The sequence below is a fragment of the Triticum urartu genome, chromosome 6 (genome assembly GCF_003073215.2).
Source record: "Triticum urartu cultivar G1812 chromosome 6, Tu2.1, whole genome shotgun sequence".
In the NCBI taxonomy this organism is placed as follows: domain Eukaryota; kingdom Viridiplantae; phylum Streptophyta; class Magnoliopsida; order Poales; family Poaceae; genus Triticum; species Triticum urartu.
In genome coordinates this window covers 33,760,735-33,775,319 of record NC_053027.1, presented here as the reverse complement: position 1 = coordinate 33,775,319, position 14,585 = coordinate 33,760,735, and the positions used below count along the sequence as shown (strand labels likewise).

The 14,585-nt window shown below is 44.3% G+C and overlaps 2 protein-coding genes and 1 non-coding gene across 3 annotated transcripts; 1 reads left to right on the top strand and 2 right to left on the bottom strand.

Moving 5' to 3' along the window:
* The first annotated feature begins 392 nt into the window (after positions 1 to 392).
* Positions 393 to 1,243, top strand: LOC125514591 (protein H2A.5-like). The gene is made up of 2 exons (XM_048679928.1): positions 393 to 668; positions 775 to 1,243. The coding sequence occupies exons 1-2, from the start codon at positions 492 to 494 to the stop codon at positions 1,042 to 1,044; spliced, it is 447 nt and encodes a 148-aa protein (XP_048535885.1). The 5' UTR covers positions 393 to 491; the 3' UTR covers positions 1,045 to 1,243.
* A 797-nt stretch (positions 1,244 to 2,040) lies between these two features.
* On the bottom strand, positions 2,041 to 6,415 carry LOC125514590 (putative F-box protein At3g16210). Its single transcript, XM_048679927.1, has 3 exons — positions 5,250 to 6,415; positions 4,707 to 4,800; positions 2,041 to 2,460 (listed from the first exon to the last, which is right to left on the bottom strand). The coding sequence occupies exons 1-2, from the start codon at positions 6,364 to 6,366 to the stop codon at positions 4,754 to 4,756; spliced, it is 1,164 nt and encodes a 387-aa protein (XP_048535884.1). The 5' UTR covers positions 6,367 to 6,415; the 3' UTR covers positions 2,041 to 2,460; positions 4,707 to 4,753.
* Positions 6,416 to 12,139: 5,724 nt separating this feature from the next.
* TRNAA-AGC lies at positions 12,140 to 12,212 on the bottom strand. Its single transcript has one exon. It is a non-coding gene; the product is annotated as a tRNA-Ala (tRNA).
* Between the last annotated feature and the right edge of the window lie 2,373 nt (positions 12,213 to 14,585).

Genomic DNA, 14,585 nt, shown 5'->3' with positions numbered 1-14,585 from the left:
TAGGCATTGGCTGTAAGTTTATTGTGCGTATAGCAGCGCTCAAATAGAAAATGCATTGACACCCACCTCATTCCAACTAGCAATTCTATCTTCAACGAACCAGCAAAATCAGAACTCAAGTCATTTACCAACTACAATAATAATTCAAGCCACTTTTTAAAACATAGGCTGAATTTGGTTTTGAACTCATTTTGAATTCCAAGTAGTATCCTGGACGATGCAAATCGCTGCTCTCTGATTGGTCCATCTGGTCCTCCCACGGATCACTCCCCCTGCCCGGCAATCTCCCCTCAGATCCAACGGCGGGCGCACCGCGTCACGCGGATCGCTCCCCCCTCGAGCGAAGCTCCCGTCTCCAATAAAAGCCGCGCCCTTCGCCGCTGTCCAAACCCACAAACTCACAGAGCAGCGCGCATCATCCCCGATCCAGCACCCGTGTTCCCCACACCTCGAGAGGGACACCTCGTCGCCGGAGAAGCAGCAAGAAGAAGATGGCCGGAAGGAAGGGCGGCGATAGGAAGAAGGCGGTGACCCGCTCCGTGAAGGCCGGGCTCCAGTTCCCCGTGGGCCGCATCGGGCGCTACCTCAAGAAGGGCCGCTACGCGCAGCGCGTCGGCTCCGGCGCCCCCGTCTACCTCGCCGCCGTCCTCGAGTACCTCGCCGCCGAGGTAACCGCATATCTTCGCTCGCCGCCCTCGAGCGTCTGTTCTGCTGCTCCGTTCCTCTTGTGTTGGACAGATGACCGATTCCGTTCTTGGTTGAAATGAATCGCAGGTCCTGGAGCTGGCCGGCAACGCGGCCAAGGACAACAAGAAGACCCGCATCATCCCGCGCCACCTGCTGCTGGCCGTCCGCAACGACCAGGAGCTCGGCAGGCTGCTCGCCGGCGTCACCATCGCCCACGGCGGCGTCATCCCCAACATCAACTCCGTGCTGCTCCCCAAGAAGTCCCCCGCCGCCGCCGAGAAGGAGGCCACCAAGTCGCCCAAGAAGAAGACCGCCGCCAAGTCCCCCAAGAAGAAGACCGCAGCCACCAAGGAGTAGCCGTCCTCATCCCCATAGCCTAGCCAGTGTTGCTGCTCTGTTCCATTTCTCATGGACAAGATGAGTAGTAGTCGTTTGGTTGGCAGATCTGTATGTAGTGCCTGGTAGTCTCTAGTGACCCTTTCCTCAGATTCGTCGAGCAAAAGGGTGGGCATTGTATCTCTGATTTCTGTGGGAAATACTATACTAAAGATGCATCCATCTGAATCTTAGTAATTCTACTGTTCTACTCCATTTGTCTATGGCTGTCTGCAATTGATCTTGTGAATGCTTGCCGCCTGCTTTTGCTACTGGGCATTTGCTAGTAGTACTTCTTATTAAGTTCCATTTGTATGAAATTTCTGTCTTCTATCATCTGAAAATTCTCCTTGCTCTTTGCTCTCATTTCAGGCAATCATGTTCCAGTCAAGATGCAGGGAACTGATTCTTTGAAGAAATCACGCCTGACGATTCCTATAATCCTCCACCTCCATGTGAAGCCAAGAAATGCTAGATTGGACAAGGAATAGTTGAAACCACAAACTGCAAGATGCTTCAGAAGTCTTGCAGATAAACATGGCAAATTATAGCTTGACCTTCGTAGCTCAAAGTATTCTTGAAGGCAATTTAAGCTTTCAAACGTACGTAGATGCAAACTAAACTAAGCCAGAAACACATGTTATTTTGGATTCACCTAAAGAAAGTAGAAACAGATGCTAGGAGGGCAGATTAAACATAGATGATTAAACGTGCAATAACAGGCATCACTGTTTGCATTCGGTTTGGTTTTCTTTCTTCCTCTTTTTTGTTGTTGCAAAAGGCATTCGGTTTTGTTTCTCTGCATCAACACATGCAGCAGCTTCACAGTTGAGGGATTATTTAGAGCTGGAGATGTATCATTAGAACCTTCTGAACGTAATTCCAGCGAAATAACTCATGTAGAAACAGAACAGAAACTTTATGCATCCTGAGCCACAGACAGCAAATTCTACACAGTTCACATCCTGGGCACTCTGGTAACAACACAACGGGGTGCAATCTTATATTCTCCAAGAGTAATGAGATCCTGACAACTGTAGCACAAATTCAACTCATAATACCCTCACCGCAGCATTCCTATCTTTTCGACGCACAAATTTATATCTAATAGTATGAACCTGTGAGCACGCACGCACACACGCAAAAAAAAAGAAGACAAAAGTTTAAGTAGAGATTAGAAGTTGCAATCTCGACCAGACACAACACGGGACAGAAGACTTTAGCTTGCCTCAAACGCTTGCAAACGAGATAGCTGACAGCGCCAACACAAACGAGCCGTCGTGTCTTCATGCCAGTTGACCAATGACTAATACCAGCACCAACACAGCATATAAAATGGAAGAACCTACATCAAAAAAGCCATTTCTGCATCTGCCACCGGACTGTAATTCCAGACACCTGCAGAGCAATCAATTTCATCAGTCAAGCCAATCTGCACAAGTCATTCATGCAAAATCTATTAAAGTTATATCGCCCAATTTTTGTACGACTCAAACAGTAACCGTCGCTACACTAGTGTTGTGGACTTCTACCAAAATCTCCAAATTTGGATCCTCTCAGCATTAACACAATGCCAGCAATACGAACAAAGAGAAGCAATAGGTGATTTGCAAAATAGTGGCACGCCTAGAAATTCCATCGCCAACGTCAAGTTTTTTGGCTACATTTGATGTTAGTAGAGGCTAAAAGATTAGTGGCTTTAAGAACTCCATAGGAGGCCAATTCCGAAGATCCTAGCTCATCAAATCATTTAAAATATTTTTTGTTATGATGGGCATATGAGGGGCTCATGGAATAGGAAAGGAGAAACATTTGGTTTACCTAGCTAGTTGCTAACAAATCAAACTTAGTTAGATTGATTCAGTCGAAGCATCAATTAAGGGATCATGGATCGTCTTATTAATAGATACACTTCCTTCAATTTATGACATTCTATTTTAATCCGTACAGCATCAAAACAGTACTTTGGCCACCACGTACAATGATAAATGTTAATTAAAAATGCAATTCAAGATTAAAGCAGTATTTATGGTGAATCCAGCCATTTTGATCATGTGTTTAATATGAAGTATTGATCATCGAATATGACCAAATATTGAGAAAATAGGCCGCCCATACATATTCCAGTTAGACAAACATTGCAAGATATGCTGAGAAAATATTTAAGAAAACAGGCTAACACTAGAACAAATATTCTAATAGTCATTATTTCACTACTCCCTCCGTTCGGAATTATTTGTCGCAGAAATGGATGTATCTAGATGTATTTTAGTTCTAGATACATCCATATCCGAGACAAGTAATTCCGAACGGAGGGAGTAGGTACCATAATGACCCCAAATATCAACAGTGTAAAATGTGCAAATGGCATAGCTATAAGCCCGTACAATTAAAGAAAGTATAAAGGAAATGAGAGGGAACAGCATACAAATTACACTAGGACTTGATATATCCTTAACCATACAAAATGATCAAATGCAATGTAGAAATGGTAGAAGTAAAACAAAAGAGCATCCATGAAGCACATGAAAGATGATGTATTTAGTTATGCTACCACTAATGTGACATCATTATCATCTATGAGCAGACACAAACACATGCAGAAAAGGGGAAGGGTCCTAAGTCATCAGCCATCAGAGGAGTAGAGGGAGAAGAACCTGCACTAACAGAAGGAACTGGGAGAGTAACAGGGAGGAGCTAGCTGAAAGTGAGGCGGCTGGATGGACAGGGAAGGCAACTGAAAGAGCACATCCAATAGAGAGGGGGCAGAATATCAGCAAATACAAGAGAAGGTAGATGGGTGAAGGCATGAGGAAGAGAATGGAGAGCTGCTAATGAAGGGATGAGGAAGCAGGGTGCCGAGAAAAGACTGTCAAATATGCAGTGTGCCATGAAAGCGTGACAGGTGGCCAGCCACTGGACCATCTCCAAGACTGTCAGACCCTGCCGTTCAGCTTCACTTGCCCCACCGGTCCACTCAAAATAAGTTCTAGCACATCCTTGGACATGCCTGGGATTAGCGGGAAAAAGGCAGTATGGGATCTATTTCGTTCATATTCCTAACAAGTGAGAATCAGTTTCGCTCAGTCACAGCCATTGTCATGCCTGATGCATCCCTTCCTTGTTAACTTAATAAATACACTTCCACTAGTGCAAACATTATATTTTGCTGCAATTAAGAGACTAGACTATACAAATCAATCGTCTAGCAATTTGCAATTTAAATTTCATTATGTTTTAATTTGTCCAAATTATTTGAGATATTTAAAGTTGCCAAGAATAATGTATATTTACAAGGTAATCTAAATCGTGTTTTTCTTCATGGAAGGGTAATTTTGTTTTGTATGGTCGATTTCTCCAGAATTTGAAAAACCATTCTCCAAATATTGTGCCTACCACTGCTTAACTTCGCCCCTCATATTTCGTTCAAGCTCCACCACTGCCAGGTGGGCAACATCTAAGCAAAGTGTTGTAGAGAAAATCTGGGTCCTCTCTTGTAGTACTTGAGGAGTGGCAGTAAAAAGGAAAGCCATACATTTCTGGGTCCTCTCTTGTACTTGAGGAGTGGCAGTAAAAAGGAAAGCCATACATTTTGTTTAAGAAGAGTTCAAGTGCCCCAACCTGCTTGCAGAAGGTAAGCTTACCTGCGTAACCAGTAAATCACAATAGCATATCTAATTGGACAAGAATCTCAGGTGTTGTGCAAAAGAACAGCTTCAGGACCACCAATTCCTCTTTCTGCAAGCATACAAAGTCAAACAACCAAGGACATTCCAACAAAAAGCCAAACAGACATGAGGAGGCATCAAGATACTTAGATAAAACTCACAGCTGTAGTTTGAAAAAAAATCAATTTGGAGACAACGCCAGGGAAAGATAAATGAAACCGGATCTGATTATCGTAAAAATGAAAAATGCACACTAGGACTATTAGCTCCTCAGTAGAGGTGCAAAAAATGGGTATCCTTTAGGGTATTCTCTGACCCTCTTTAGATCAACTAAATGACACAAAATATCACAAATCACATCACTTTTGAAAATCTAGTTCGTCAAGTCGCAATTAAAAAACTGATATAGCACTACTAAATTGATAGCTTAACACGAAAGTGTGTGCACAGTATTACTTCAAACAATTATCAACAATTAACTTGGTTTTATTATACCCATGATGTAAAACATGATATTACCTGTAGTATAAACACTTTCGAATGAGTGATAGTGAGCCATGATTTTGGTTCCCAAGACTTTCTCAGACTGTAGTGACTCAAGCTGTAACATGACAAGGCCATCAATTGTCCAGAAAAGAACCACATTATTGTCCTCAGCAAAACCTAGTATTAATTGGCTCCCATTCAACTCTGGTTCGCATTGAAGTAGCTTGTCAATTTCAATGGTTCTTCCCAACACCCATGAAGCAACACCATCGCAATTGGTCCTTCTCTTCCAGAATTGGGCACTGAAGCCTGATAAAACGAGGAGACCAAATCCACCGCCATCTGCCCGTATCATCGAGAAGTGGACAAATCTGAGGCCATTTACTGGCATAGGTATCACAGCTAGTCTTTGCCGATCCATATCAAATTCAAGGATCCCGCCCGAGCTCCCATCAAGCAACCAGTAAAGAGAACCCCCAACCAGCACAGCAGGCTTGATCGTAGAAACCGCGATGCGAAAATGGGCAGCATCCTCGAATTGAAGCGGTGTTGTGATAAGGTCGCCCCATACACCGGTTTCCGACGAGTAAACACGGGCGACTGCTTGCGTAATTTGTCCCTCACTGCTCCCTACCAAAGCCAGATGGAAGTGTTGGACGTCTCCGGCAGAGCGAAACACCGCGCCGCTGATTGGGGATGTATCCGTGTCCAACCCCGGGGGAACGGCAATGTGGTGCTGGTCGCCGGTGACCGGGTCCCACACAAGGAGCTGGAGACGCTTCCGAAGGTAGATGAGCGCCAGGCCATGGCGGCATCCAAGGGAGAAGAAGCGGTCGACCAAATCTTCGTGCTGCAAGGAGAAGCGCTCGGGCGAGATACGATCCGGGGCCTTGAGGGAAGGCACGAAGAAGAGCCCGTCGTCTACTTGGAAGAAACCGAGGAGGGGAGGGTTGCGGCGGTGGCGGCGGCGGAAGCGGCGGCAGAAGCCTGGATCGGAGACGAGGCCGCGCCAGCGCTTGCAGACGAGGGATGCGCGGGGGAGGGTGGACGGCTGTGGGGGGAGGCGGAGGAGGATCTCGGAGAGGAGGTTGTCGTCCTCCAGCGGCGGCACCGCCGCCGGCGAAGGGCGGCGACGGCGGAGGCTGCTCATCTCGCCCTACGATGTGGGATGTTTTTTTTTTCTTTTCAGAAGAATGCGGTGTGGGACGTGGGTTAGGCTCGATGTAGATGCAGTAGACGCGATCGAGCCAGTGAATGCAGGCCGTGAGAGTGACAACGAAGAGCCCAAAACTGGGCTGGACATTGGAAAGCCCACGATGGAGAGGTCGTCTGTTTTTAGGGGAAATTCAAAATGAATGCTTTCTCAAAAAAATAATTTCAAAATGAATGCATATTTAACACACACGCGCACACACCTATATTATTTTTTTAACAGATATGCATCTTTTACGTGAGTTATATTATTAATTTTATGAAAGAATACCTTCATTTTTGCGCTACAAAAAAAAGGATCCACATAGCAAATTGTAGGTCCAATTATCCACATATTTGTTTTCTGTGCAGCCCACAACTAAAAATATGCATTAAAAATGTTTATATGGTTCACACATATATATGTTTGACGTACAAAATTCCCAATATTATTTTAGGTTTCAAAATGTTCTTTACATTTTTTCGGTAACTCGAGCTTCGTCGAGTCGGGTAGCTATTTTGCATTTCTGACACAAACGCGTGTGGGTGTGGACACACACTATTGGAAGGAGGGTAGATGCCGCCATAAGTTTCTGGCTGGGCATGGGGGGAGTTTTTTTTAATCCTTTTTAGAATTGGTGAGATTGATTGACTGGATAAATTTGGTTGGGTGTAGGGCACAACATATAGATGAGTTTTTTTTACTTTATTTCTGGAAGGCTGTAATTTTGACTCCGGCTATCAGTTTGCTCTTTTTTTAGGTCTTTTTTTACTGTACGGATGGTTAACAAAATCATGATGGTGACATTCAACTCTTGGCATGTGATTATTATTGCACCGCCTTAGTTTGCAGAACAGATTGTGGTTTTAATTTTCCTTTTATGTATAAAATGAATTTGTGCATGTTTGGGGAGTTTTTGGAGTTTGCAAAAGTGAACTCAAGATAATTTTTTTATAGTATAATATTGAGATTCGCGAAAAACAAAACAAAACTAAAACTGGAGAAGTGCCCAATTATTTAATTTTATGAAATAATACCTTCATTTTTGCGCTACAAAAAAGCGGATCCACAATAGCAAATTGTAGGTCCAATTATCCACATATTTGTTTTCTGTGTAGCCCACAAATAAAAATATGCATTAAAAATGTTTATATGGTTCACACATATATATGTTTGACGTACAAAATTCCCGATATTATTTTAGATTTCAAAATGTTCTTTACATTTTTTTCGGTAACTCGAGCTTCGTCGAGTCGGGTAGCTATTTTGCATTTCTGACACAAACGCGTGTGGGTGCGGACACACACTATTGGAAGGAGGGTAGATGCCGCCATAAGTTTCTGGCTGGGCATGGGGGGAGTTTTTTTTAATCCTTTTTAGCATTTTTTTTGAGGATCAATGCTGCCGCAGTTTTATTTAACCAGCATAGCTGGGAATGTCGTCAGCGACTACAGAAAGAACAAAGTCAGGGGGAGACCCCAACCACACCTTACATAACTCATCACCCACACCTACTTTAGCAAACTTATGCGCATCAACGTTGGTAGAACGACGAACCCAATCGACGTGAAACTCCATGCGGGAATTGAGCAAAGCTTTAATCTCTTGAATCCACGGACCCACCGCACTCAAACACCTTTCGGGCTGCACCAACACCTGAACAACAGCCTTGCTATCGAGCTCAAGATGAACACGCTGGATTCCAAGCTCTACAGCAAGCTGTACACCCCGTCGGCAAGCAAGAATTTCAGAAACTTCAGGATCCGCCATGTGAGGGAAGAAGTGACACACCCCAGCCCTGAACACACCATCATGGTCTCGAAGCACCCCTCCTCCACCACCTGAGTTCCTTTGCTTAGAGACGGCCCCATCCGAATTCACCTTCACCCAGCCCGGCGCCGGCGCCTCCCATTTCTGCACATGGCTAGACTTCGGAGCTTTTGCCTCCATAGCATGAATATTACACCACTCCACCAGGTGTGAGTGGACTCCTTCGACAACCTCATGTGGATGAGCAATCCTCTTGCCATCACGAGCTTCATTGCGGGCAAGCCACAGCCCGCACGTCGCATGAACCATAGCTTGTTTCTCATCTTCAGTTGCACCCGCAAAAAAACTCAACTGCCAGCTCGAGAGTGCCTTTTGGGAGTCTACAGGAAGCGGTGGTGCTGCCACCACGACACCCTTCTCTGAAGACAATATCTGCCAAAACTGGGAGGAGTGTCGACAAACCCAAAATCTGTGAAGAACCGTTTCCTCCCTTCCGCAGGCCGCACAAAAAACACCTGGCTTGATCCGGCGTCGATAAAGCTCATGACCCACTACCAGGCCATTCCGGATCATTCTCCAAACATGAATTTTAGCTTTCCCCGGCGCGTTCGTGCTCCACAAGCCAAGATACCCTTTATGGTCCTGAACCGAAGAAGATGAGGCCGGCCGTCCAGTCCTCACCCTCCTCAGAGAAACCGCCAAATGGTATGCCGACCTCACACTGAACACCCCATTCTTGGTGTCGTTCCACGCCAAGTAGTCATCCGCTCCAACACGCCCCACAACTATTTGCTTGATGTCATCAGCATCCGAAGGAGTGAACATGGCCTCAACCTTGTGCATATCCCAACCCGAACCCTCCTCATCCAGCAAGTCAGCCACCTTGGTTATGCCCGACAGATATATCTGACCCAGTGGTCGTAAGGAGCCCTGCCGCGGGATCCAATTATCATGATGGATGTTGATGCCACTGCCATCCCCAACACGCCATATCAAACCTTCTTTCAAGAGGTTTCGGCCATACAGAATACTTCTGAAGGGGAAAGACGCATTAGAGGGACATGTAGCTGACAGGATGGAACATTCCTTGAAATACCTAGCCTTTAGAACCCTTGCCACCAAGCTGTTAGGAGCAGTCAAGATTCGCCATGCTTGTTTCGCCAAGAGAGCTTGGTTGAACATTTCAGGGTCACAGAAACCCATTCCTCCTGCACGCTTCGAGTCACACATCTTCTCCCACGAGACCCAATGCACCTTCTTTTCACCGTTCATCGCACCCCACCAGAAATTAGGAGAAATACAAGTCAGATTCCGGCACGTTTTCTTTGTGAGGTGGAAACAATTCATGGTGAAAGTGGAGGTGGCTTGGAGTCCCGATTTGACTAGGACTTCCCGGGCTTTCTTCGACATGCCTTGTCCCTTCCAGCCCGTGACCTTGCCCTTAGAGCTCTCGGTGACAAATTTGAAAGTACCTTCTTTGGATCTGCCCACTTGAGTAGGCAGCCCAAGATATCTCTCACTCAGGGCTTCGGAAGAAATACCAATCTCACCTTTAAGCTCATCCTTCAGCTCATCCCCACAACCCTTGCCAAAGTAGATGGAGGATTTCTGCATATTCACCTTCTGGCCCGACGCCCTCTCATATTTCAGCAGGGTCTCTCTCAAAGTGTGCATGTTCTCCCTCGACCCCTCCAAGAAAACAATGCTATCATCGGCGAAGAGCATATGTGTAACATGGGGGCCAGTGCTCCCAAGAGTAACAACCTTGATCATCCCCTCTCCTTGAGCTCTCCGAAGCATAGCAGAAAAACCCTCCACACAAAATAGGAACAAGTAGGGAGAGAGAGGGTCACCCTACCGAAGGCCCCGAGAGGGAAGGAAAACCCTGGAAAGGCCTCCATTGAGCTTGACACAAAATTTGGCAGATTTTACACACCTCATGATCATCTGAACCCACTGATCAACAAAGCCAACTTTGTGCAGCATATGCTCCAAAATATTCCACTCAACCCTGTCGTACGCCTTCATCATATCTAGCTTGACCGCACAGAGAGGTTTCTTCCGCTTCCTAGTATGAATTGCATGCACACATTCATAGGCCACAAGGACATTATCAGTAATAAGCCAGCCCGGCACAAAAGTACTTTGTTCTTCTGAGATAAGTAGCAGCAACATATTCTTGAGCCTATTTGCCAAGACCTTGGTAGCAATCTTGTATAACACGTTACAAAGGCTTATGGGCCTAAACTGGGAGAGAAGCTCGGGTGAGCTAATCTTAGGAATCATAACAATAACGGTGTCATTAAAGGACTCCGGCGTGGCTGCCCCCGCCAGGAACTCCTTGACCGCCCGACACACGTCATCTTTAACCAGAGCCCAGTGGCGCTGATAGAAAAGGGTCGGAAGGCCGTCGGGGCCCGGAGCCTTAGTCGGCCCCATCTGGAAAAGGGCCATCTGAATCTCATCATCCGCAATCGCTGCAGTTAGCCTCTCGTTCATCCCCGCATCCACCACCGTAGCAATATTATCCAGGAGATCATTGGTCCCTTGCGATCCGACGTGAATAGTCGCTCATAAAAGGAAGCAGCAAGGTCCCGCATTTCATCATTGACAGTGCATCTAGTTCCATCCTCCCGTCTTAGGGATTTTACAGTATTCTTCCTCTTCCTGTGAGTTGCTCGGTTTTGAAAAAACTTTGTATTCGAATCCCCAGCTTTGAGCCAATCCACACGCGAGCGTTGTCGATACATGATCTCCCCTTGCTCATATAACTCCCTGAGCTGCATTTCAATGCCCTTTTTAGCATTGGTGAGATTGATTGACTGGATAGTTTTTTTTACTTTATTTCTGGAAGGCTGTAATTTTGACCCTGGCTATCATTTTGCTCTTTTTTTAGGCCTTTTTTTACTGTACGGATGGTTAACAAAATCATGATGGTGACATTCAACTCTTGGCATGTGATTATTATTGCACCGCCTTAGTTTGCAGAACAGATTGTGGTTTTAATTTTCCTTTTATGTATAGAAGGATTTTGCGCATGTTTGGGGAGTTTTTGGAGTTTGCAAAAGTGAACTCAAGATAGTTTTTTTTATGGTATAATATTGAGATTTGCGAAAAAAAATTAAATTTGGAGAAGTGGGGTATCGATCCGGGCTGCCCCCGCCAGGAACTCCTTGACCGCCCGACACACGTCATCTTTAACCAGAGCCCAGTGGCGCTGATAGAAAAGGGTCGGAAGGCCGTCGGGGCCCGGAGCCTTAGTCGGCCCCATCTGGAAAAGGGCCATCTGAATCTCATCATCCGCAATCGCTGCAGTTAGCCTCTCGTTCATCCCCGCATCCACCACCGTAGCAATATTATCCAGGAGATCATTGGTCCCTTGCGATCCGACGTGAATAGTCGCTCATAAAAGGAAGCAGCAAGGTCCCGCATTTCATCATTGACAGTGCATCTAGTTCCATCCTCCCGTCTTAGGGATTTTACAGTATTCTTCCTCTTCCTGTGAGTTGCTCGGTTTTGAAGAAACTTTGTATTCGAATCCCCAGCTTTGAGCCAATCCACACGCGAGCGTTGTCGATACATGATCTCCCCTTGCTCATATAACTCCCTGAGCTGCATTTCAATGCCCTTTTTAGCATTGGTGAGATTGATTGACTGGATAGTTTTTTTTACTTTATTTCTGGAAGGCTGTAATTTTGACCCTGGCTATCATTTTGCTCTTTTTTTAGGCCTTTTTTTTACTGTACGGATGGTTAACAAAATCATGATGGTGACATTCAACTCTTGGCATGTGATTATTATTGCACCGCCTTAGTTTGCAGAACAGATTGTGGTTTTAATTTTCCTTTTATGTATAGAAGGATTTTGCGCATGTTTGGGGAGTTTTTGGAGTTTGCAAAAGTGAACTCAAGATAGTTTTTTTTATGGTATAATATTGAGATTTGCGAAAAAAAATTAAATTTGGAGAAGTGGGGTATCGATCCCCATACCTCTCGCATGCTAAGCGAGCGCTCTACCATCTGAGCTACATCCCCTTAGTGACAATATTAAATAGAAAACTTATTAAGCCGAGTACTATCTGAACATACCTGAGTACCTGACCATGAAGCTTTCGGTTTTGTGCCAACCAATGTTTGGAGAGATAGTTACAACAGCGCCCTGCTGTGTGCGAAAATGTATGCTTTTTCTTACAGTGTTCTTCTCTAGATATTCATAAACAGGACTATGAATATGCCTCTGTAATAAATATAAGAGCGTTTAGATCACTAAGCTCTTATATTTATTTACAGCGGGAGTACCATTGAATCATGATGTATGACTAGCAAGGGTGATGTCAATGATGTCCTAATTGAGATGTTATTATAGTACAATAGGTGTTTAAATTAAACACCGTCTGGATAGCTTAAGGCATGGGCTTTAGACTTAAGACAGGGTGGGTGGTTAAAATATGTTACAAATAAAATACGAGTTACTAGTTTGCAATGCCATTTTAGTGGTATTACCAAAGTTGGTGATGTCTGCATGAACGTTTGTATGTCTAGCAGTTGTTAGATTATATAGGATTGCATCGATTTTGTTAATCATTTAGACAATATTGGCAGTTATAATAAATATCAAAACTAAAAGATTATCTAGGAGTAATCTACATTTTCTATTCAAGTGTCAACAGTGTTGTTGACAGCAGATGAGCGCACACACCCTTGCCATTACACAAGTCCTAATTTCCGTGGACAGTGTACGCTGCCAGTTCGCCGGCAAGAGATTCAGTCAACTGCTGGTTTCTCTGCTTGGGTCGTTATTTCCATGGACACAAGCCAGGGGAGCTTGCCATTTGGCTGCCCGGTAATCAAAACAAAGGGATTGGAGTTTGGCTAATAAGTCTCCATTCTGAAAAGGCCGGCCAATAGGAAAATGGCCTTATTCCCTTCTTTTTTTTTGATCTGCTTATTCCCTTCTTTTCTACAGGGGGGAAAAAGAGTTGACGGGTGCAAAACACGTCCATTTTATTCAAGATGAGTTCATGAGCAGAGTTACTGCATACCGCGCTCTGCTTCAGTGGGCACGAACTGGATCGTTGTATCTTCCTCCAGATTCCAGCGAAATGAAACAGAAGACAAACTTTATGCATCCTGAGCAACAGAGAGATTAAATTCTACTCCCTCCGTCCCATAATGTAAGATGTTTTTTAACATAGTGTAGTGTTAGAAAACGTCTTATATTATAGGACGGAGGGAGTACACAGCTCACATCCTGGGCATTCTGGTAACAACACAATGGGGTGCCATCTTATATTCGCCAAGAGTAATGTGATCCTGACAACTGCGTGTGTTGATCATGTGGCACAAATTCAACTCTTATAGCATCACCGCAGCATTGCTATCTTTTCGACATACATATTTATATCTAATGTAGTACTCCTTCTGTTCCATATTACTTGTCGATGATTTAGTACTCTTATAGCATCACCGCAGCATTGCTATCTTTTCGACATACATATTTATATCTAATGTTGTACTCCCTCTGTAGTAAATCAGCAACAAGTAATATGGAATAGAGGGAGTACAAACCCAAGTGCACGCTTGCACACACAAAAAAAAAGAAGACAAAAGCTTGATCAGAGATTAGTAGTTACAATCTCGACCAGACACAACACATGACAGAAGACTTTGGTTTGCCTCAAACGCTTTCAAGCGAGATAACTTGACAGCACCCACACAAACAAGCGAATCGTGTCTTCATGCCAGTTGACTAATGACTAATGCCAGCGCCAACACAGCATATAAAATGGAAGAACGTACAGCAAAAAAGCCACTTCTGCATCTACCACCAGAGTGTAATTCCAGACACCTGCAGATCAATCAATTTCATCAGCCAAACCAATTTGTTTTCATGCAAAAGCTATTAAAGTTATATCGCCCAATTTTTTTACGACTCAAACAGTAAACGTTGCTTCACTAGTATTGTGGACTTCTACCAAAACCTCCAAATTTGGGTCCTCTCAGCATTAATACAATGCTAGCAATACAAACATAGAGAAGCAGTAGGTGATTTGTAGAATAGTGGCTCGCCTAGAAATTCCATTACCACCATCAAGTTTTTGGCTACATTTGAACTTAGTAGAGGCTAAAGATTAGTGATTATAGCAAAACCATTAGAGGCCAATTCTGAAGATCCTAGCTTATCAAATCATTTAAAATATTTTTTGTTATAATGGCATATGGGGGCTTCATGGAGTAGGAAAGGAGAAGCCTGGTTTACCTAGCTAGTTGCTAACAAAACAAATTTAGTTAAATTCATCAAGTAAGGGATCGTTCATCATCTTATTAGTAGATACACTTCCTTCAATCTACAATATATATGTCATTCTATTTTAATCTGTACAGCATCAAAACAATACTTTGGCCACC